Source organism: Passer domesticus, chromosome 1, assembly GCF_036417665.1.
Source record: "Passer domesticus isolate bPasDom1 chromosome 1, bPasDom1.hap1, whole genome shotgun sequence".
Taxonomy (NCBI): domain Eukaryota; kingdom Metazoa; phylum Chordata; class Aves; order Passeriformes; family Passeridae; genus Passer; species Passer domesticus.
Genome location: NC_087474.1, coordinates 149,904,218 through 149,926,161, shown reverse-complemented (window position 1 = coordinate 149,926,161; position 21,944 = coordinate 149,904,218). Strand labels below are relative to the sequence as shown.

Sequence of the window (21,944 nt, the reverse complement as noted above, 5' to 3'; positions counted from 1 at the left end):
GTTAAATCCAGCTGTCCCCTCTTGGGAGGGTTTGTGCACCAGTTTATCAGGAATCACGAGTTTCATCTCAGTTTCTTCTGGTGACGCTGATTCAAAGTGACAGAAACTGCAGATCAACTCTCCCACTCCAGAGGGGAGTGTCCCAACAACTGGTCTCCTAATTAGTCCATGCTGGCATTCAAAGGATATGTGTAGTAGCAGCCTATCTGCACAGGAAACCAACTGTGCTGCATCTGGCAATAGAAAGTTTAAGTTCCTATATTCAGCAGCCCTTATGACACAGAAAGAGATGTCTGGATTAAGTGAATCAATCCCAGTTGTTCAATTGGCTGTCTCTGCTGTTAAAATGCTGAGTAAATTCTCTAGAACTGATGAGAGATACAGTAATACACTATGTATATAACAATAAACCTAGGTAACACATACAAGATTCTTACAAGTTTTGATATTTTTCTTTACTTACAAATAAAATTATCCCTTAATACTTAAAATCTGTACTGCGCTTTTCTTCACAGGAACAAAGTATATCACAAATGTTTATTGTAGTCTCAATCCCAGTAGGTTTCCAAGGTGTGACTGGCTAAAGCCCTGAGCAGCCTGGTCTGATCTGATTTGAACAGGAGATTGGACCAGTGACTGCCTGCCCTTTCTAACCTGTGCTCTACCAGTCTGTGAGTCTATGATGTGCTAGGGTATAAAATAGAACAGGTCCAATGCTGAGAATTAAAGACCTCATTTTAGCCTGTTTCTGCAATTCCATATTTAGGGTACTTGAAACATGCCCTAAATATGGAAGTGTGAGACTGTTCCAAACCCTCAGTCAGCACGATGGCTTTCCTGGGATGCCCTGCAGGGATGCAGCTTGGTATCACCTCTAAGGATATTCAGCAGCAGACAACCCTGAACAGGGAGGCTTTTCTCACTCCCTTCCCCCCAGCCATATGGCCCTGCTGATTTCTTTACACCAGCAGGAGCAGCTGTCTGACCTCATGGCAGGCCAGCTCAAGGAACCATGAAGCAGAAAAAAAAAACCTCAACAAAACTTCCTGCTTTCTGTCAGAATTACCCTAAATTACCACAAGGCCAAACAAACACCAAGTGCAAGAAGATGGGAACAGGTGAGAATGCACAGCCAGCATGAGAAGTAAAAATAGCAACTGCATCTTCCAGGAACTGTCAGCACTAGAACATTTCACTGAAATGGCAGGATTTAATCCTCCCCAGTACAGCACAGAAACCTGGATACTTACCTGGTTTTACATAGTGCATGGGAGTTCACAACTGAACTACTAAGTCAATTTTCCCTTTACACTTCTGCTAAATAAGGACTAATCAGTAAAGCTAGTGAGGAAACTGAGATGCACTGTCTGTTTACATATAATTGACAGCAATCACAACATGAAAAAAACCGTCTCACTTTTAAAATGTAACAACACATAGCAATTTAGTCTACAATATGCAGTATTTTATATATATATATTTTTCCAAAAGCTTTTTTTGCAGCTATTTTCAGTTTCTTCACAGTAGCTAGAATAGCAATATGCTTATGGTGGCATGTCTGCCTTTGATTTGACATTAAAAACCAAGTGCATTCTTACATAATTAAAATAAAGGGTTTTATTCAGTTCACGATATTTGTCTGAATGTTCTATTTTTCCAAATACCTATTCCATGTACAGAAATGTAAACCATAAATACAGTGTAAGAGCAGCAAAACAAAATACATCCACTCAGAACCAGAAGAGGTTTGTTCACTTTACTGTCCTTCCAAGGAGTAATCAGTCTGACTGCCAAATCGATGCACAAAGTCTGAAAGGGAGAACACTGAGCCCCATCCCACTTCGGGATTCATACTGATGAAATCATCCAAGTTCATCTTGGAATCTAAAAAAGGACCAGAAAAGGGAAATATTTCAGTTCCTGATGCAGGTTCTGTAGCACAGGTATACATCTTTCAAGAAAACATTCCAAAGCCCTCTTCAGTAGTTCAGTTCACTCCAGCAAGATTCTGCAAATTGTACAGTGGTACAGAAACATCTATTTCCAGTCTCTGAAACATTGCTTTTGCCCCCATTCCCCTCTCTGCCCAAGGCAATAATCACATTACAGGATCAGTGAGCATCCAGTAAGTCACTAAAAACTCTCATGTGTGGATAAGATTTTTCCCTAGAACAGCAGCCTAGGTCAAGTAGTGTCAGAGAACTGGAGTGCAAACAACCAGCACAGGGAAGTGCAATGCAGTCTTCCTGCATCCACACAAATGGGTTGACTTAAATGGGTGAATAATATCTCCCCTGCTTTTAAGTTCTCAACCAAGGTCAATGGAGTCAACTTTTGCACTGACCACAGAGGAACAGGCTCACAGCAGCAGTCAGAACTGCAAGTTGCTCATGGTCTCTCAGAAGTGATTACCCCCTTGGCAAACCTGCAGTTTGTCACTCTCCAGATTACAGCACTTGTTCTCCCTCCAGTCCTGAACTTTTTCTTCGCTGAACATGGGCCCACTGCAGGGCCAGAATATGCAGAGGGGAGGAGATGTGTGACCTAACCCAGCCCCCAGCCTAGAGGGATGCTCAGGTGAAGAGAGCACAAAGTAGGCTGGGGGCAAATACTTATTTTTTATTAATCCTGAATGACAGAATTAAGTCAGGGGAAAAGTCTAACTGGTATGGTTTCAAGAGAAAAGTAACCATGACTGCTCTTTGCCAGGATTTAATCTGCTCCGTTTCCTGCAGGAGGGATGTTCTGTCCCATTCATGGATCCCAGAGAGCTCACTGGAAAAGTGCTGGTGTGCAGTTTTGGGTTTAGGTGCCTTATTCATCCTTCTTCTGGAGCTGGAATGGTACAAGCTTTGCTGACTCAGAGCCATGCTGATGAGAGGTTCAGTTCTGATGACAAACATCTGTGGGGCTTGTTGCTTTAACTTCTTACCAATGATGTGCACAAATAATCTTTTTAAATGATCATTAAAAGAAAACTGGCTGAGAATGAGTTTAAGGAACAGAGTGGTAAAGCCACTGTTACAGTTTTACTTTAGAGATTTACTGTTAACAGCTCTCCACTGTATTAAGTATTTACTTTACCACAGATGATTCATGTGTGCATTTAAGGATTAAGAATCAAACAAGAGGAGTCTCTAATGAATAGAGTATAAAATCCAAAGGATGGAATTTGCTTCAGCTGCAAAATGCTTGTGTAACTAGGTTACCATTGGACAGTGTAAGCAAGGAAAGGAAGATGATATTCAGGAACCCTAGTCCCAGGAATACCAGGCATAATCCAGCCCCTGAAGGCCTCTTTTTACACCACGTCTGCACTACAGCACAGGTTTGTGATTTGCCTAATCCCAACTCTCACCCTTTCTGAGGTCTGGCCCCTAGATCTTTTCTTTTTAACCTTTTTGAAATCTGTATATGGAAAATCCTTATGTCCAGCCAAGCATGGTCCTACTGCTGAAGTGAGTCTGACAGAATGGGACCATTTCTGCCTGTGTGGGAATTTAAGATAGCACAAGCTCAGCAATTTGCTGTCATAGGTCAAGAACAAATTTGTAGTGGGTAACAGCTCTTGCTTGCTGGTAGACTGTTAAGTCTGTTTTCCAGTTTCAAACTGCTCTTTTCCTCCCAGATGCTTTTTCAAAATTAATGTGGTTCTTCATATATGTTAAGATTAAATGAATACATAATTCTCTGCTTTATGAGCATTGAGCATACTAAAATAATTCATAAAACTGTTCTGTGAATGGCAAAACAGTCCAAAGGGCTGTTCCAGTAGTTACAGCTGCTGTTCACAACGTGGAAGTTGCTGCCACAATGCCTGCAGGAAATGAAATATTCTCTGACTTCGGAAGGATTGTGGCAGATTGTTTTACCAAAGCAAACAAGTCCATTCCTATGAAGAGCGCCCTAAGAACCTGTCGGTAGATGGCACTGGAGCAGCACGGGAGGTATCCGTAGGGAAAAACTCAGTGACACCTCTCCCGTTTTATTCGTGTAATAACAGCCCCTCATGCTGCTCTTCCCTCCTGGGCTCTATCCGAGGGCTGTGCATGTCGTGTTACACCTTACAGCGTTAGGGAACAGCTCGAGAATGCATGAGAATACTACGAAGTCCTCTTCCCGAAGCAGGTAAGAGTGACAAACATCAGAATTTAGAAAAGATACACCTGGATGCTACAGCTGGCAAACAAGATGATCTCTCCACAAAAGCATGGAGCATGTATCCTACAACATTTTTACAAGACCAATAGCAGCAGAACTATTTTAAGATTTACACTACCCTTGCAGTCCCCCTCAGGTGCTGTGACTGTTATACTGGCTTGCATTTGTGCAATGCCTAGAGCTCACCTTCCTCTTTGACCAAACTTTGTTACACACACCCCCACAAATGAGACCTATCTGGCCCGTTCTGGGATTCCTGCATAACTTTATTTTTGTTTAAATCAAGTCTGCCACTTTTACCCCAAGCAGGGATGAAATAAAAGGCCACTCACTATCCCAGGCATTGTTAGCCATGATACTTGTGGCTTCTGCCAACAGTAGTTAGAAAGCAGTGTTTAAGCCAAGCCTCAGCTTGGCTCACAGACCTTGGACTAACTCAGCGTAACGACAGCTGCCCAACGGCTGCTGGAAGCAAGGAAGTCTGGAACAAAGCCTCCAACATCAGTTCTGCTGATGCCTAAAACCTTGGGGGCAACTAAAAGAAAGTTGGACTCTTCACAGACTTGTGTAGGTGTTTACAGCTCTCTTCAGATCCTCCTCCCTTGCCTGAGCAGGGAGATAAGTCAGAAGGACTCTTCCCACTCTCAGCTGGGGGCTGCTGTCTCCACCCCTATGATATAACTGACTGTGCAAACCATGCTGGCTGATCTCAATGTGAAACACAGCTCAGCACTTTAAATTATCTTTTATAGAAAGTGCTGTAATTTCAGCAAGCCACTCTGGCAATTTAAATACTTCTTATTTGTGTCTTTATTGTATCTATCTGACTTTATTCATTACTTCCACAAAAGCTTATTAAATAAGGACCTAACTTTACAGACTGGAGTTTTATTCTCAAATGAGAGCAGAAGGTTCCCATGAAGTGCATAGGAGCTACTTGTATCCCTGTCACTGCCTTCTCACTTTCACTAGGATCCTGTTGCCACTTCAGAGAGGATACAGAAAGCAACTGCAGACATCTGCTGGATCTCTGTCTAACACATTTCCTGTTACATGTATGTTTGATACACAGGGTCTCCAGAACTTCTCAGCTGTCCTACTCATGCTCTTCAAATTGGGAAAGAAAAAAACCCCACATCATTATTGACTACCAGGGATTTTATTAATAATAAAAAGAACAAAAAGCTTTTACAAATCAAGCCAGCAAGTGTGCTACTGAACACCTTGGGAGAACTGAAATTCAAACCAGTGCTTTTCAGTGTCAGAGCTGCTGCTAACACTTGCACATAAGCCACATGACCATCTGTTCAGAGTCATTTTGAAATGCACTGTGCAAGCTGTATTTTACACAGGCTTGCAGTAAGGAGGGCTGAACTCATCCTAAGTCATAAACTAAACAGAATCAGGCCTCATTAATTTGTGGAAATAAGACTTAAAAGAAAACCCAAAGTTAGGCTCACCAGCTCTAGAATAATGAATCTGTTCACCAAATCTCATTTTTCATTATTTGAGCAAAATATCCTGTTTTCTTTCAACAGGAGGTCACTGGCAAACAGGTGGGACCAGGAATGCTCTGCAGCTCAGGTTTATTCCAGCAGAGCAGCTTTGAGGACAGGGCAGGGTGAGAAAGCACTGTGCAGCCAGTTAAGCTGGCCAGCCTCTCCTGGCATCCATGGCTAGAGCAGAACAGAGGCCAGAACAATGCCAGTAAAAGACACAGAGGCCTAACTCTGGGAAACAGCTAGAGCAGAGCCAGATCCAAGAGGCTAATGCTTAGCATGTGAGTTCTGAGGAGATACTGAGGAGTCTGAGAGGGCTTTTTTTTTTTTTTACTGTTGCTTTATTGGTTGGACTGGAGTTTGTCTTTTAGAAAAAAGCTTTTAAAAATCACCTTGTGCCAGCTTTAATTTTTTTAGGCATAGACTGGAATTTATGACTCCACGTAAGCTTATTTTTGATGATTTATTTTGCAACCCCATGAGCAGGACAAATACAGTTTAAGATTTATTCCCTTTGAGTTACTAGTAGGAGAAAAATGCTTAATTTTTTAATGATAAAAATTGCTCAATTCAATTCCAAAAGGTTTTGGTAGCAGGGGAGGTTTGAAGGGCTGGCTCCTCTAGAAGCTTCCCCTACAGAGCTAGCACCAGGATGGACCCAGCTCTGGCAAATGCTGAACCCATCAGCGATTGTTGTAGTACCTCTTGGTTTAAGAAATTTTTAAAAAGCTACTGCACAGAAGTAATTGTGGCCAGAGAGGAGTTAGAATATGTGAGAGAAACAACTCTGCAGACACCAAGGTCAGTGAAGAATAAGGGGCAGGAGGTGCTCCAGGCACCAGAGCTGGTATTCCCCTGCAGCCCATGGTAAAGATCATGCTGAGACAGCTGTGCCCCAGCAGCCCCTGGAGGAGCCTCAGGCTGGAGCAGGTGGATGCCTGAAAGGAAGCTGTGATCCCTAAGGGAAGCCCATGCTGGAGCAGGCTGCTGGCAGGACCTGCAGACCTATGGAGAGAGGAGTCATGATGGGGCAGGTTTGGTGGCAGGACTCGTGACCCCATGGGGGATCCATGCAGGAGCAGCCTGTTCCTAAAGAACTGCATCCTCTGGAAAGGGAGGCACACTGGAGCAGTTCATGAAGATCAGCAGCCCATGGGATGGACTCACACTGGAGAAGTTCTTAATGAACTGCATGAGAGGAACCCCACACTGGAGCAAGGGAAGGACCCCTCTCCCTGAGCAGCAGTGGCAGAAACAACCTGTAATGACTGCAACCCCCATTCCCCACTGAGGGGGTAGGGAGGAGGTAGAGAATTGGGAATAAAGCTAAGATGGTAAAGAGGGAGGGGTGGAGGAAAGGTGTTTTTAGGATTTATTTTGCTCCTCATTATCCTGCTCTGATTTTGATTGGTAATGAATTCAACTAATTTCCCTAAGTCAAGTCTGTTTTGCCCATGACAGTAATCAGTGAGTGATCTCTCCCCATCCTTATCTTAACTCACGAGTTTTCATTGCATTTTCTCTCCCCTGTACAGCTGCGGGTGAGAGTGACTGAGCAACGTTGGTGGGCACCTGGCATCCAGGCAGGGTCAAACTGCCACAAACGTCAAAGAAGACATAGGAACCAGAAGGAATATAAAACCTTGCATCTTCTTAAAAGCTTTGGAATTTGGCTACTCTAAATGAAAGGGGAAAAAAATCCAAAAAACAAAACAAACCTACTCTGATAGAAATGTGCCTCACAAATACATTGGTATTAAAACAATATGGGGTCAGTTCTGTCAGCCATTATACTGCAGTCACCTCTAACATGAAATATGTAAGTCATTTAATCTTATGCAAACACAAATCAACATGGAAAGCAGAATGTTCTATCTAAGTGAAACGGCAGGGAGAAAACAGTTATCTGCAATGGAATTTGGCATGGACATGAACATTAATACCCCAGGCTCTTTTGTGATAACAAAAGGTCTGCCACCCAGTTTTACATCAAGTTAAAAATAAGGCAGCTTTATGCCTGATAAAACTGTGCTGAGACACTCCAGTTGGACCCAGACTCCTCGCAGACTCACAGCACTGTGCGCATTGAAGCACACATCATTACAAAGTATCTCAAGTGAATACAAAGGGAAGACAAAGAGTAAAGCTGGAGGAACCAAAACTTGAACTGGAGGTCCTAGACCTGAGACAATCTAGTCCTGTTCTGACTCAGACCTTGAAGCTTCCTAGTGAATAACTTTTCACCTTCAGGGGTGCAGGGTAACAAGTTTCTTTCAGCCAACTGACCAGCAGAGCAGAGCACATCAAACAACAACAACAAACTCAAAACATGGGCATACTGGAGTAGGCCCAGAAGAGGAAAATCAAGTTGTTTGGTGCAGGACAACATTATTCAAGGAGAGGCTCAGAGAACTGGGTCTCTTCAGTCTTAAAAAGAGAAGATGAAGGGGATGACTGTACTACTGCCGACATCTACCTGTAGATCAGAAGTAGGACAATGGAGCCAGAGTCTTCTTGAAGAAGCCTGGCAACAGGACAAGAAATGAAAAACTGCAAGTTGGAACATCTGAAATTCACATTATATACTAGGATTTTTTTATTCATTGCTTGTTTACCATGACAGTGGTCAAACATTGGAACACTGTCCAGAAAGTGGTGGAATCACCATCTCTGGAGGTGCTCAAGGCCAGACTGGACAGAGACCTGAGGAAAACCTGTTTTGGGCAGATGTTGGACTGGATGACCTACGGACATTTCATTCTGCAAGGTATAGAGCAAAGAATGAAAGCATAAGAGGAAGTAAGAGCTACATATCCTTCACTATCTACCAGCATCACTGAGAATCTGGAGGCTGGCTGAGGCCTGTGGCTGCTGCTCTCCAGTGAGGGAAAGCTCAGCCAGACACAACAGGCAAGGGGAGTTACAGGAGCAGCTGTAGAGTCACTTACTCCAGCTAGAGATACATGTACACATCCGCAACTCTGAGTCATTATGTAACTTGCTACCCACAAGTAAAGGTTTTTACTCCTTTGGTTTGAATAGAATTTTTTGCTTTCCTGGTCTGACCTCATCTATATTCCTCACACTTTGATTAGCTCTCAGCTATCAAAACAAGGTTTCCAGACAAAAAAGTTCTCAACACCTATGAGGCTCCAGCTAACAGAGAACAACCATTCACTGTAGTTCAGGAATCCTACTCTCCCTACAATACTTTTGCATGAAACTCTGCTGAAAATAATAACCAAGAGTTAGAATTCAAGGTGCTTCATAACCTGCATTGTCTAGGAAACACCTAAAGCCTCATAACAAAGACTACATCTGTGTCCCTGCTCACTCTCATAATTAATTTCTACTCTCATGTGAAACACCAAACTTCCTTAGAAGACAAAGCAAAGACTGACAATTAATTTCCCAGCAACTTAAAACCATTTGGACCTAAAAGACAGAACCATGCTTTTTTGACCCTCCCTTCTCTAACATAAACACACAGCAGTACTGCATTATTAAAAATCAACAAAACCAAACATGCAGAGCAGTAACATGAAAACTCTTTCAAACTCTTTCAAAGCAAAACGTCACCATGCTTTCCTTGGAAGAAAATGAGAGAACAAACAAACACACACGTGGCAAATGTTACTCAGCTTGCAAAACAGATGATTAGAACAAGCTGAAATGCTGTGTGATAAGAATGCTTTAAGCAGCTCTAGAGACTAGAGCTGCAGTCTACCTCTCTCTCTGCCTGGCCCAGAGTCTCTGAGCTAGGCTATCACTTCAACGAGGTTTAAGGCTTAGGGAAAAACTTGCCAACTTGCCAGTGAATTAAAACATGCTGGGGTCCATTCCTGTGGTACAGAAACCTCAAACATTTCATGCAGGCAAACCCACCACACTAAGCAGAGTCTGAAAACTTTTTCCTGCCAACACTACTTTGCCAGAATAGGATCTGTGTGCTAGAGCGTGGTATTATCACTGTGTGAAAAATTTTGTGACCCCTAAGCAAGTTATTTGGCCTTTCTGCTTCAGTTCCCTGCTGCAACAAGAGAACAGTATTACTTACCTGTCATTCTCTGCTCAGTTTATGAACATCAGTATCTAATGTTTGATACCAGTAAAGGCCAGGAGGCACATTGGACTGTGTTCAAAAAAGAGAGTACCAAATGCCTCATAGCCCTATTTTTTCCCATATGAAGTAATAAGCTGGCTGGACAAATGTTATAGAAGTGATTTATTTCCCATGTGCATCCTGGACTAGTTCATTCAGCACTGTAAGCAGGAAGGAGTTCTGGGAGCTCACCTGCAGTTTCAATGCAAGGGTATGGAGGAGGAGGTTTCTGCCATTTCCCATTTGCATCCTTCATATGAGATCTGTCTGAAGCAAATGTCTTCAAGTACAAATCTGCTCGAATCATTCTGATTTTTCTAAAAACAAAATGCAAAATTGTATTAAAAGATGCATGTAAACAATACTGCACTAATCACTCAGAATAAGAGCACTTTCCTCTCATTAAGGAGCACTAATGTTACTAAATACACAAACCAGCAACGTTGGGCCAAGTTGTTAACATGAAGCTACTGTAGGAAAGAAAAAGGCTTTTGATGACTAAGGTAAAGAGCTTTAGAAAAGTAACACAGAGCATTTATCTTACTGGAGTATAGTAAAGAAACCTCTGTTACTATGCATACACAAAGAGAACTTCAACTTTGATTTTATAAAATAACATCCATAGTCTTTATATTTCATGTCATCACCTGTGAAACTCTGGACGAAGGCTGTCATCCAACCTAAAGGCCTCCACACTGTACACATCAAAAGGACATGGAAATGGCAACACTGTGTCAAGATCATAAATGAAGTTCTGCTCCCCGCTGGAAAGATGAAGTAGAATAACATGGTAGTCCTGGGAAGAAGGGGATTTGCCATTAGTTAAACAGCAATTAATAAGAAACTGGCAAAGAGAGTGGGGAAAAAAAAAAAAGATCTTCCTAAAAGCATAAGTTCAGATCCATTTTTTAAAGCCTGCTTGCTGTCCTTGAATATTAAGCCTCTAACATTTCTGGCACCAGGAGAGAGATTTGGAAATGTCTATTTTGCCCATTTGCTCTTCCAGAAACCTTGCTATTCTCCCCATTTCTCTGCAGCCTCCTTTGATTTAAACCAAAACAACAAACTAAAGTGTACACTACTCCTAAGAAAACAGAAAATCTCTCTCATGTTCCACACCAAAACGCAAAAGTTTTTTGGTTAAGCATTTTTTATTAGACCCAGTCATAACTAAACTCACAAGATAAAATGACAGGTTAACATTAAATTTACCTAGTGATCTCTTCTAATAAGAGATTTTGTACCTGTTGCAGTAACACGGTCTGTGAATTTGAGTGTCGAGTGTTCAGCTGCCAGAAGCCCCTGAAAAACCAGCACACCACTGAAAAACCAGCAAACAGCTCGGATCAGGAGGACCACAGGAGTGAGACAATTTCCTGTAGCAGCTCTTGAAGCTGGGAAAAAATATCTGTGGGTACTAATCACACTTTTTCAAGGCAACTATTTTATCAAGACTTTTGGGTTATGCAGTGCAGTTTAATCCTTACCTTGTAACAAACACAGGTGGAGGTTTGAGGATGCTGCAGTTACTGACATTATGTGTCAGGTATGTGCACTGCTGTTTTCCAAAATTAAACTGAAGGTAGCCCTTAACAACTTACTTAAATTCACATTGAATCCACTCACAAAAAGGGTTGAGCACTGTCTTTTGACACTTTCAATACTAAAACCACAAAGAAATTTGAATTAAAAAGATTTGGGCAATCTACTTCACCAGACCAATATACATACACAACTGTATTCAACAGTATTTAGAAAAACCTATTAGAGAGTATTAAAAAAAGTAGTTTACAAGTTTTATATACTGAAATGTCAAAGTTAAAAGACCTTTGAATCCAAGAATTTTTTATGAGAAATCCACATTCTGCCACGGCCTTTCCCGACTCTGCTATTCCCTTTTAGGTCTTCTCTCTAGCACTTGGATCTCTTTTTATACCAGAACTTTTTAAATTTTTTTTTTGTACTGTAAGCTACCAATATTTTGGAAGAAGGTCAGTGATTCAGAAATCAGAAAACTTCAAAAGTTTGCAGATTACTCTGCAGAATCTCAGAAACAGAAATTGCTATAAGAAATATTTTTTTTCTGTGCCAGGTAACTGAAAGGTCTCCATAAAGATGTAGTCACCAAGGAATTCTGCATCAGCAATTACTGAACTACATTAATTGATCAAATGACACTTCAAAGCCACTGTTTATGGGTCAGTTTAACTGCTGACACCTGAATACATATATAACTTACACTTTTCTATCATCTGGCAGGCCTACATAAATATGTTCATCCATCCAGTTCTTACATCTACAGTCATCTATCTTCAATACTACAGAGCTGGCAGCCTCAACACCTAGATAATAATTTTCATAAATCTATTATGCATTCTTACTATGATTAAGACTTATCACCTATAGGTTGCACTGACTGTCCTGCTATTAATTTATGAGGGATGGTGCAAAGGAGCACCAGATTTAGGCCATTTATAAATCTGTTGTAAAAGAATTATAAATATTCATGTAAAACTATGCAATGTGTGAAATTGGAAGGGACTTTAAAAGGTCATCTGGTCCAACCTGCTGCTCAATGAGACTCTCCTAAAGCCAACTGTCCAGGACTGTGTCTGGAAAGCTTCTAAAAATCTCCAAGGATGGAGATTCCACAACCCCTCTGAGCAAGCTGCTCCAGTGCTCAATCACCCTCAGAGCAGAAAGTGCTCCTTCATGTTCAGATGGAACAGATTGTTATATGCCCACGTGTGATCCTGCAGCTATCAGCTACAGAGGCACACACTCAGAATTACTGGGAGTAATGAATGCCTTACCCAGACAACAGGCTCATCTCCATGTCCAGATTTCTGCTTCCAGAGTGGAATCTGAAAGTTATAAATTAACCTGAAGTGAATAACAAAATCTTTCAGATTAATAGAGATTTATTTCAGGTAAATTAGTTAGTTCTTTGCTAACCTATCAATTTCCTCAGCTTACATCTGTGCTGCAGTAAGAAAATTTTTTCTAGTTTCTCAGGAGCATGACATTGGAAATACTATTCTGGGCCACATTAAAAAGAAGTGTGATGGAATCACCATCCCTGGAAACATCCAAAAGACTTGAGGACATTGTCTAGTGGTGAACATAATGGTGTCAGGTTAACAGTTGGACTTGATGGTCTTAGAGGTCTTCTCCAACCTTACTGTTATTTATTAGTGGTTCTATGATTTTTTTAAAGGCAACTATTCTCCTAAATTGACAGATTACAGACAGAGTTACTCCCACAGCTCACAGGGACACCATGTCCTGGACACAGTGCATAATTAAAAGATCTCACGTGGTGTGGTTGGCACACCACACCTCTGAGCCCAAGTGAGCTACAAGCGGGGTTTGGACTGTATCTCACCTACAGCTGGGCTAAAGGCTCACTGGGCTGCGGTTGGAATCGCTGGGACCATTCTCACCTACGCTGGGCTGCGGTCTGAAGGCCCGAGCCTTTCCACAGCTGCCTCTGATCACATCCCATTGACTCACCATCCTCTTATCATTGGATATGAAAACAGCATAAAATTCTTCTAAAGGGTACCGATCCTGACTCCTGATGTAGTCACAGAGCTTCCAAACATTTTCTTCGCTGCAAAACACAAAACCGGTTATTTATTTTGTTTTCCTCCAACTTCGTTTTTCGTGACGAGAAGCGAGCCCAGGAGTGCGATCAGCCCGCAGCCGCGCCACTCCCGCCGGTGGCCCCGGCGCCTCACGGCGGTGCGAGGGGACACCGGCCCGTCCGTCCGTCCGTCCGTCTCCCTTACCAGTAGCAGCTGGTGTAGGTGCAGGCGGGGCGGGGCGGCACCGCCGCCTCATAACCAGCCTCGGGCCGCGCCATGGCCGGTCTGAGCGGGGCTGAGGGCGGCGCAGGAAGCGCTGGGCCCGGCGGGAGCAGCCGCTATGCCGTCCCCGAGGAAACCGCGGCCATCGCGGCTCGGCGCGGGCACTTCGCCGGTACGGCCGGAGCGGCGGCGGGAGGTGCAGGGGCCCCTCAGGCGGGGCCGGACAGGACGAGGCGGAGCCGCCGAGCCAGCCCCGCTCCGCCCCGCTCCGCCCCGCCCCGCCCCGCTCCGCCCCGCTCCGCCCCGCGCCGCCGGCGCAGCGCTCCGAGTTTTGGGCGCCAAACGTCTGTGGCGCGGGGACCGCAGTGCGCCAGTGCCCTTCCGCCGCGCGGGCCGGGAGCAGCGGCCGCGGGGCCGAGCGGAGCGGGAGGCAGCGCGGCGGAGGGATCCGGGCGGCGCGCGGGGCCGCGACCCCCTCGCCATGGTGGTCCTGCGGAGCAGCGCTGCCCGCCCGCCCCGCATGGCTGCCCGCGACAGCCGCTGCCGGCGGCCCCCCTTCGACCTCCTGGACTCCAGCTCCGAGTTCATTTCCCTGGAGTCGCCCGCGCTCAGAAGCCACCGCGTATGGACGCGGTCCGGGTCCGCCAGGGCCGCGGTGTCCAGGGGCGCCAGGAGAACCGAGGAGGCCGTGAGTGCGGGTGGGGGTGGGGAGAGCGCGGCCTGGCGGGCAGCGCTGGGCTCTGGGCCCGGAGAGGCGGCGGGGGAGCCGCTACTGGCCGGGAGCTGCTGGGAGGAGCGGAGAAAGCGCTGGGGAGTGGTGTTCCGTGGAGGAAAATAAAAAAAGCGGAGAGCCGAGTGTTCGGGGCAAGCCGTTAGCGGTGTGTGAGGAAGCAGCCGGCCCGCCCGCCGGCTGAAAGGGGCTCGGCACCAGCCCTGGTCCGGGGCCGCGGCAGCGTGCTGCGAGCCGGCCTTTGGGAATACCAGCCTGCATCGCCTCACGGTTTGGTGTGTTCTGTGTCATTCCCCATCGCCGTTTATTTTGGTGCAGGTCTTTATCTGAAAAAGTTAGCTTGAAAAGATCTTAGAAAGTTCTTTGCTTTAGTTGCAGCAATGCTTATGGAGCGCTCTCTGTTTAGATAACAGAAATGCATCAAAATCAGCGTGACACGAAATATATGGGACCTTTGAGGACGTTCTGGTCGGCCCGAAGGGCCTGCTAAATACTCCTTAGTCAATTGTATCCATGTAGTACTTTGGATGCTCTAAAAAAGAAAATGTTTAGAAATCAGGGCTCATTTGTACTTAAAGAGCATAACCTAAACCGGTGAAAATGTTATTTGAGCTTTCAGTAATCTTGATCTGCCCTACTAGAAGAGAGACAACTTGCACGATGGTAAAGGATAGATATCAAATGGCCTGTGCTCTCTGCATCTCAGCACTGCAACTGGAGTAACTGAATCATTTCACTTGCCATTGTTTTTAACATAGCTTTCAAAAAACCGAAACTTTCCTCTGCTATTTCCAAGTCAGGCTCTACTCTGCAGGCTGTCCTGCATTTCTGTGACAAATTAAGGCAGACCCAATCCGACTCGGAAGTGGTCTGCTCTTCAGGGGAGCCCTGCCTTGGAGTGATGCTTCTCAAAGACTCTGTTTGCTTCCAGCAGAAGTCTTTCGGGAGTCTCAGTTGTATGAATTAATTTTATGGTTTTGTGCCATTATATTCAAGATTGCTGAACTAAAAGTCCTTGCAGTGGTGGGGTTTTTTTTTACCCCCCTTACAAAAAGTCTTGGAAACTTCTTAAAGACCACTGCTTTGTTTTTGCAGTCTCCACTAGAAGTGGTTGTTGGGGGCTCGTTCAGCCTCTGCGCAGCATTAGGCAGATAACCCTGCTGGCATGTGTTCTCAGTGTGGAAAGCAGGAATGAGGAAGCTAAACATAAAGTCATCCTTGAAACCAAAGTAGAATCATTGTTATGAAACTGGTTGCAAGGTTGTTCTTTGGTTTGGGCTTGTTTGTTTTTTGGGTTTTTTTTCCCTTCCTTTTTGTAGACCTTTCCTGTGCTTTGAGCATGAAGTCATGCCCTCATTTGTAGGATGCTGGGCTCTGCTGGGGGTTTTAACTGTAGAGTGCTCCATCTGACAGATCATGGAACTGGTGCTAGCTTCATGTCCAAGTCCTGATGCCTCTTTCCTGTCTTGTTGATTTGCAAGGACGTGGTGGTGGCAGCTTTTGCTTTTATTTTCTGATAGCAGCATATGGTTTGTATTTAATTATACAGCTCATTTCATCCATAGACAGTAAGAACATACAAGAGGAGGTCTAAGGTAAACAAGCATTTGCTGGGTTTATTCTCCTCCAGGTTTCCAGTCCCAGTAAGTTTCATGAGTGAGTCTCCCAGTGAGATCCAAAGTGGCTGCTATCCCTTTGGAAGCCATGTATCTCCAGGTCTATAACCCTAGTTAGAGGGTTATAATTCCCAAAGCTGAACAGGTTTGTTCTTGTCACCTGTATTTGAGGGCAGTGTGATCCAGAGTTCCCTTTTTGTCTGGGCATTCTGACCTAGATCAGAAACAATGTGGCCAGCAGGACCAGGGCAGTGATTGTGGTGCTAGTTCTGGCCTCTCATGACAAGAGAGACATTGAAGTGTTAGAATGTGTCCTGAGAAAGACAGCAGAGCTGGGAAAGGTCTAGAAAGTAAGTAATATGAGTAGCAGATGAGAGAGCTGGGGGTGCTTAACGTGGAGAAAAGGAGACTCAGGGAAGACCTTATCACCCTCAACAACTACCTGAAATGAGGTTGTTGGTGGTCATCCTCTTCTCTCAGGTAACCTCTGACAGGCCAAGAGGACTTAGCCTCTGGCTGCACCAGGGAAGGTTCAGGTTGGACATCAGGAAGAAATTTTTCACAAAAAGGGTGGTTAAGTCTTGAAACAGGCTGCACAGGGAAGTATGGAGTCACCACCCCTGGAAGTGTTCAAGAAATAACTGGATATGGCACTTAGTGCTGTGGTTTTGTTCACAAAGTGATGATCATTCAAAGGTTGGACTCGATCTTGGCCTTTCCAACCTTAATGATTCTATGAAAGTGAGTTGGCAATCTCCTCTGCCAGCTCCCTCTGTACCCTTGTGTGGGATCCCATTGGGGCCTGTAGAGGTGTGGGTGTCCGAGTGGTGTAGCAGTCACTGGCTGTTTCCTCCTGGGTTACGGGGCTTCATTCTGCTCTCTGTCCCTGTCTGGGTACCATGAGGAATGCTGGTCTTACTCTTAAAAACTGGGGCAAAGTACTACTACCTTTTCCTCATCCATTGTCATATGTTTGCCTGTGCATCATGTGAAGGATGGAGATTACCTTTAGTCTTCCTTTTCTTGCTGATGTATTTGTAAAAATGTTTTGTGTCATCTTTTAGGGCAGTAGTCAGATTAAATTCTATTTGGGCTGTAGCCCTTGTAATTTTCTCCCTGCATAATCTCTCAATATCTTTGTGGTCCTTCTTCACTCATCATCTCCATCAATCAGTGGAATTACCTCTTGGTAACATTAATGTGAAGAAGTAGAATATTCCAGTCTGGTTTCTGCCCTTTTCAGTGTGAGATTTAGTTTGGCATACTTGCAGTGAGACCTTGGGTTGTAAATGGAACAAGCTGCTTCCCGTGGTCATTGCAGCTTTCCTCACACAGTAAAAGTCAATAGCATCCTCCTTGCAGAAACACCAGTGTGGATAAGATGAGCATCCATGAAAAACTGTATCCTGAGTTCCCTTTGGTTTTCTGTGGGTAAATGCTACCCTCTGGAAGGAAGTCTTTTTATATCCCTCTGAATGCCATTATAAATGGAATAGAGACAGGAGGAAAACTTCCAAAAAAATTTTACTAGGATTTTTTTTATTGCATTAAAGATATAGAAATCTAGCAGAAAATGAACCACCTTAGGTTCCAGCTGCTCCTCAGAGATCAGAAGAGCTGGGTGCAGCTGGACCTAAGTTCTGGTTATATCCCATTGGACACTGTCTGCCTGGCTGAGTTCAACAGGAGCTTACAGGATCCAGACTCACAGATAGTGAGGGTAATTGAAGCGGCAGGAAAGCAGATTCTGAATTGCTGATGCTAAATGCACCAGCTACAGAGTGTTAATATGTACTGTTACAGAAGGAATAGTGACAGAAATCTATTAGCAACTGATTAAGTAAATATTCTGAGGTCTGTTGCAAGGCAGTTGGGAGGCACAAACCTCACCTAAAGGTGTCCCTTCAGGGACAAGGAGTGACACAGTCCATCAGCTGATCCAAATCAAGCAGAGGGGCTTTCCTCTCTCTGTTGTTTTGCTTGGTTGGTTGGATGTCGTTTTGTGGGGGTTTTGCCCCAAACCCCTCCTTTTGTAGTGTAATTTTTGGCTCCTCCCAAAGGGGTGGAACAACTGCATGTTGTAGGTGAGATTTTGGTTACTGGGGTCACTGAACCAATTTTGAAATAAGATTTTGGGTTTTTTTTCTTTGAAATCTGAAGTGGTTTTTTCATCAGAGCTACTTCTTGGTGCACAAGTGGTTCGAGGCTTCCCTGCCATTAGTTGCAACTCTCTTGAATCAGGAGTGTAACAGACTAAACTTGATCAAATGAGGCAATAGGTGGTTCAGATAAATACATTCTTCCTTCTTTTCCTAGAAATTTACCTCTGGCAACATTGAATGTTTCAATGGACACCGTTTAAGATCGATGAGGAAAAACATGCAGCGCTGTTCAGAGTCTAGCTTTGACAAAAGCATGGAAATATTAAGTGAAAATGTCAATCGACACTTTTCGAGGTATTGTACTTCCAGGTGTTCAATCTCTGTTTAGGGCATAGAATGAAAAGCAAAAGTGAAAGCATGCACAGTGAGTCACATCAAGATAAATCTACAGCTAAAAACCCACAAGGGAATGTGACTATGTTAATGTGCCAGTGTCTTAGAACTAGAAACACTCTTAGTAAAAGTGTTCTGCTTCTGTAAAAGGCATGTGTCTCCTCCCAGGTCCTTTGAGATCTCTCCTTCACTTTGGTTACTGAGATATTACCTGCCCTGTTGAGACATCAAGATGAGCATGCTGGGAAATGTCTGTCCTTAGAGAGCTGCGTGCATATGGTACACAGCAGACTCGGGATCCAAATCTTCCCTGGAGTCTCCAGGCTTTTCTTTACATGGCATGGAGCACCAGATTGGAGTTCCAATGTTCTGGGGAGGGAAATGTGCCATGCAATGTGATTTAATGCTTTTGTACAGTACTTCTAATACAATTTTGTTCTCCTTTCTTCTCCTCTCTTTCTTAATGTAGGCAGTTGGCAAAGCCAAAATCGGGCCCAAAAAAAGAAGACTATAAAGAAGGTAAAGAAGGTAAGTAGTGGTAATTCCTTAGGATTCCTTTTTAGCCAGATTTCTGGGAAGGATTGTATTTAGGTCACTTTGTCCATTTACCTTGGCCCCGAAAACTTCTGAACTCATCAGCCAAAATCACCTGAAGCTGTGAGAACAGATATAACAAAGAAAGGAATTTCCAGTGAGATTTTTGAAAAGAGGTAGGTGCAAATAGGGGGAGGTGCTGTTAATTCCTTTCAGGCTTGGGAAGAATGCAGTGTGAATTCCTGAGTTTTTAGGCCTTAAAGAATCTGTTCCTTGGCTCATGTTTCTTTGTGTCAGTGATTTGCTGGAATCTGCAGAGCTGGTTACTTTTACAGGTTAACTGTAAATCAGTCTTTCAGGTAGGAGGGGATATTGCAGTACTGTACACAAGTCATTTGTAAAGTAATTCAGTCAGGACATGCACACTGGCATGGGGAAGGTGTCCCTGAAGCTGAGCATTTCACCTTTGAACCAACTTGCCATGCTGAGTACATGAGCAGGCTCGGTGCTGCAAGGCCACTTTGTAGCAGCTGGGAAAATCCTTTAGCTCCAGGCAACATTGTGCCAGCTCCAGGCTGAATGTGGGAAGGGACCCAAAATGCACTTTGTGTCGTAACTCAAGTTCTTCTTGGGCTATGTAAATTATTATTTACTGAGCTTGAAGTTAGTTTTATAGTTGGTGATGAGCTCAAACCTACCTGTGTTTAAAATGACATGGTGATACATCTGTTATTCCCTCACTGACCTCTTAACAGTTGTAATGACAGTACATGTAATGAACCCATAGCAAAGGATGCTATCTGGTAAATATTGGGCAGATCTCTTTTAAAGCAAGCAGAGTTCTTGCTTTAGTTCGTGTGTTTTTGAGTTCTTTATATTCGGGAGTTTACCTTGAGGCATGTCTTGTCTTCTTGGGTTTTTGTGTTGTGGTGCAGAAAACAAAAATAATGCATGCTTGGACAGTGTACCAAAACCAGACATCTTTAGAACAGACCTCTCACATAAGCAATTTTTAGAAAAAAACTATTAGATACAATTTTACATTAATAGAGAGAAAACACGGTAGAGGTAGGCAGTTGTTGTTTTCACTTTCCCAGAGAGAGGTAACTGGAATAAATTTGCCTCCTACATGGAACAAAAGCTGGGTGTTTGTTTTCATTAGTTCAGCTTTCCAGTCTTCTAAAAAGCTGCTACACAAATCAGACTTTTAAATGTGTAGTTTTAGCGGAAATACTTCAAGTTGAATGCTGTGATCATGAAAATAACTTTCCATTCAGTATTTAAATTTTTAAAATAAAAGGTGGGGGGTTTTACATTTTCCTAGAGCAAGAGTGAAATAAAGGGACTGTCATATTTTCCATCACAGAAAGTTTTATGTATTATTGCATTTTAGTGTCCGAGACACTGAAGACCAGAGCTGATGCAAAAGCTGCAGAGCAAGTCCACGAGGAAAACGGGGATTTGGAGGTTCGCCGCAGCTGCAGGCTTCAACAAAGCCATTACGCCACTACAAATGAATCCGTTTTGTTTGACAAACTTATAACAAAGTAAGGAGGTTTTTCTCACAATCTTGCAAAGCTGCTACCGTGAGCCTTATCAGCAACCCTTTGTACTATGGTAAAATATCGGCTAGGGACTCTCTCCTTCTTTTGACAACAGGAAAAAATATTGTTTTTCCTGGCAGCAAGAGTTATTTGCATTCACTGGTCAGGTTGAGACTTCCTATGAGCTGCTATAGCTGAGTGATCAGATGTTAGGAAGAATTTATTTACTGTGAGAGTGCTGAGGCACTTTAATAGGTTGCCTGGAGTAGCTGTGGATGCCCCCCTCCCTGGAAGTGTTCAGGGTCAGGTTGGGGCTTTGAGCCACCTGCTCTGGTATGTAGGGGTTGGGTAGGTTTATATGTTGTGAACCAAAACAGTCAGTTTACGTTGTGACTTTTAGTAGATTTAACTTAAGATACTAAGGAAAGTTGGATACTGGCAAAGTGAAGTAATCCAAGTGTTTCTGCCTGTCTGTAGCTTAATTCCCTTTGTGAAGCCCAAACTCTGATCTGTTTTCTGAAAGGTTTTCAAAGTGTAACCGCAGAAAGATGTTGTGTCTAGCATAAGTAGTCATTGAAAATCAATGTGAAATTTAAATAGCAGTGTAGAAAAGCAATCTGTTGTCTGAAGAAGGCTGTGAACCAAGTGACACAGTGCTATCATGCAGAGCAACCTAAGTGCTGTGAAAAACTGCCATAATTTCTTTGTTACTTTACTGTGGTCTTCAAAATTCTTTTTTTTCTACTGAAATACTGTGTTCATCAAGAGGGGGAAAATAAACCTGAAAACAATGTATGTTTGCATATACTCATACATTTGTTCTAAAAAGTAAACATTTGACCTAATTTTTAAGGAGCTTTGAAATTTTGGCTAAGTGTCAATGCCTTGTATTGTGCACACTGTATTAAAATATGATGGTTATGTGTGCTGTTCTAAATGGACTTTTTCTGTACGTGCCTATTTTTGCTTTCATATGTCAACTTTGTATTTTAGTACTGCAGAAGCAGTCTTGCAAAAAATGGATGACATGGAGAAGATGCGCAGACGGCGAAGGATGGGAGACCTGGAGGAGTTCCAAGACACAGAAGAAGTAGATACTAATTTATTTTGCTGTTGTTGTATAAGTAGGGTATTTAACAGAGGGGGATGATTTCCCTTCCCCAAGAGAAACTCATGGTTAAATGATAGACAGCCATCATATTTCTTCTCTTTTAGTTTTACTTTATTTAAGTTAGTCCATTGTCCTTTTGAATGGCAGTTACTTTGTTTTCTAAACATTGTCATAGCCTGCTTTTATAGATTTTTTTTTTTTTTGTTTGCATCTGCATTCCTATTTTAGAGTGGAAACCCTTGTTACTAATCTTACTAATCCTGGGTTCCAGAATGATATTCCTGTTCTCTCTTGCTGTACACTAGTTAATCTTCTGTGTATAGGGAGGGCCTCGATAATGATA

General features: G+C 43.4%; 2 protein-coding genes across 8 annotated transcripts in view; one reads left to right on the top strand and one right to left on the bottom strand.

Annotated features, from left to right (window-relative positions):
- Positions 1-1,599: 1,599 nt before the first annotated feature.
- On the bottom strand, positions 1,600-13,695 carry NTAQ1 (N-terminal glutamine amidase 1). Of its 5 annotated transcripts, XM_064396146.1 has the most exons (7): positions 13,554-13,592; positions 13,276-13,375; positions 12,576-12,626; positions 11,007-11,064; positions 10,410-10,558; positions 9,955-10,079; positions 1,600-1,884 (listed from the first exon to the last, which is right to left on the bottom strand). In XM_064396146.1, the coding sequence occupies exons 3-7, from the start codon at positions 12,596-12,598 to the stop codon at positions 1,757-1,759; spliced, it is 483 nt and encodes a 160-aa protein (XP_064252216.1). In that variant the 5' UTR covers positions 12,599-12,626; positions 13,276-13,375; positions 13,554-13,592; the 3' UTR covers positions 1,600-1,756. The 5 variants fall into 5 exon arrangements, with proteins under 5 accessions (XP_064252216.1, XP_064252180.1, XP_064252189.1 ...); XM_064396110.1 differs by lacking the exon at positions 11,007-11,064 and having other exon boundaries at positions 13,554-13,695; XM_064396119.1 differs by lacking the exon at positions 13,554-13,592 and having other exon boundaries at positions 13,206-13,344.
- ATAD2 (ATPase family AAA domain containing 2) overlaps positions 13,593-21,944 on the top strand; it is a 30,615-nt gene continuing 22,263 nt past the window's right edge. Inside the window, exons 1-5 of one of the 3 annotated variants that reach the window (XM_064396022.1) lie at positions 13,593-13,743; positions 18,234-18,373; positions 18,882-18,940; positions 20,340-20,493; positions 21,484-21,580. In XM_064396022.1, coding sequence (XP_064252092.1) covers positions 13,690-13,743; positions 18,234-18,373; positions 18,882-18,940; positions 20,340-20,493; positions 21,484-21,580 — 504 coding nt within the window. In that variant the 5' untranslated portion in view covers positions 13,593-13,689. Of the gene's footprint in view, positions 13,744-13,867; positions 14,260-18,233; positions 18,374-18,881; positions 18,941-20,339; positions 20,494-21,483; positions 21,581-21,944 lie in introns of those variants that run through there. The other 2 variants (XM_064396014.1, XM_064396021.1) reach the window with 2 other exon arrangements.

Coding starts and splice junctions, on each gene's coding strand:
- NTAQ1 (XM_064396110.1), bottom strand. CDS start 13,627: ATGGCGCGGCCCGAGGCTGGTTATGAGGCGGCGGTGCCGCCCCGCCCC. Junction 13,376..13,553: donor ACCTACACCAGCTGCTACTG/GTAAGGGAGACG, acceptor TGTGTTTTGCAG/CGAAGAAAATGTTTGGAAGC. Junction 12,627..13,275: donor TATCCAATGATAAGAGGATG/GTGAGTCAATGG, acceptor TATAACTTTCAG/ATTCCACTCTGGAAGCAGAA.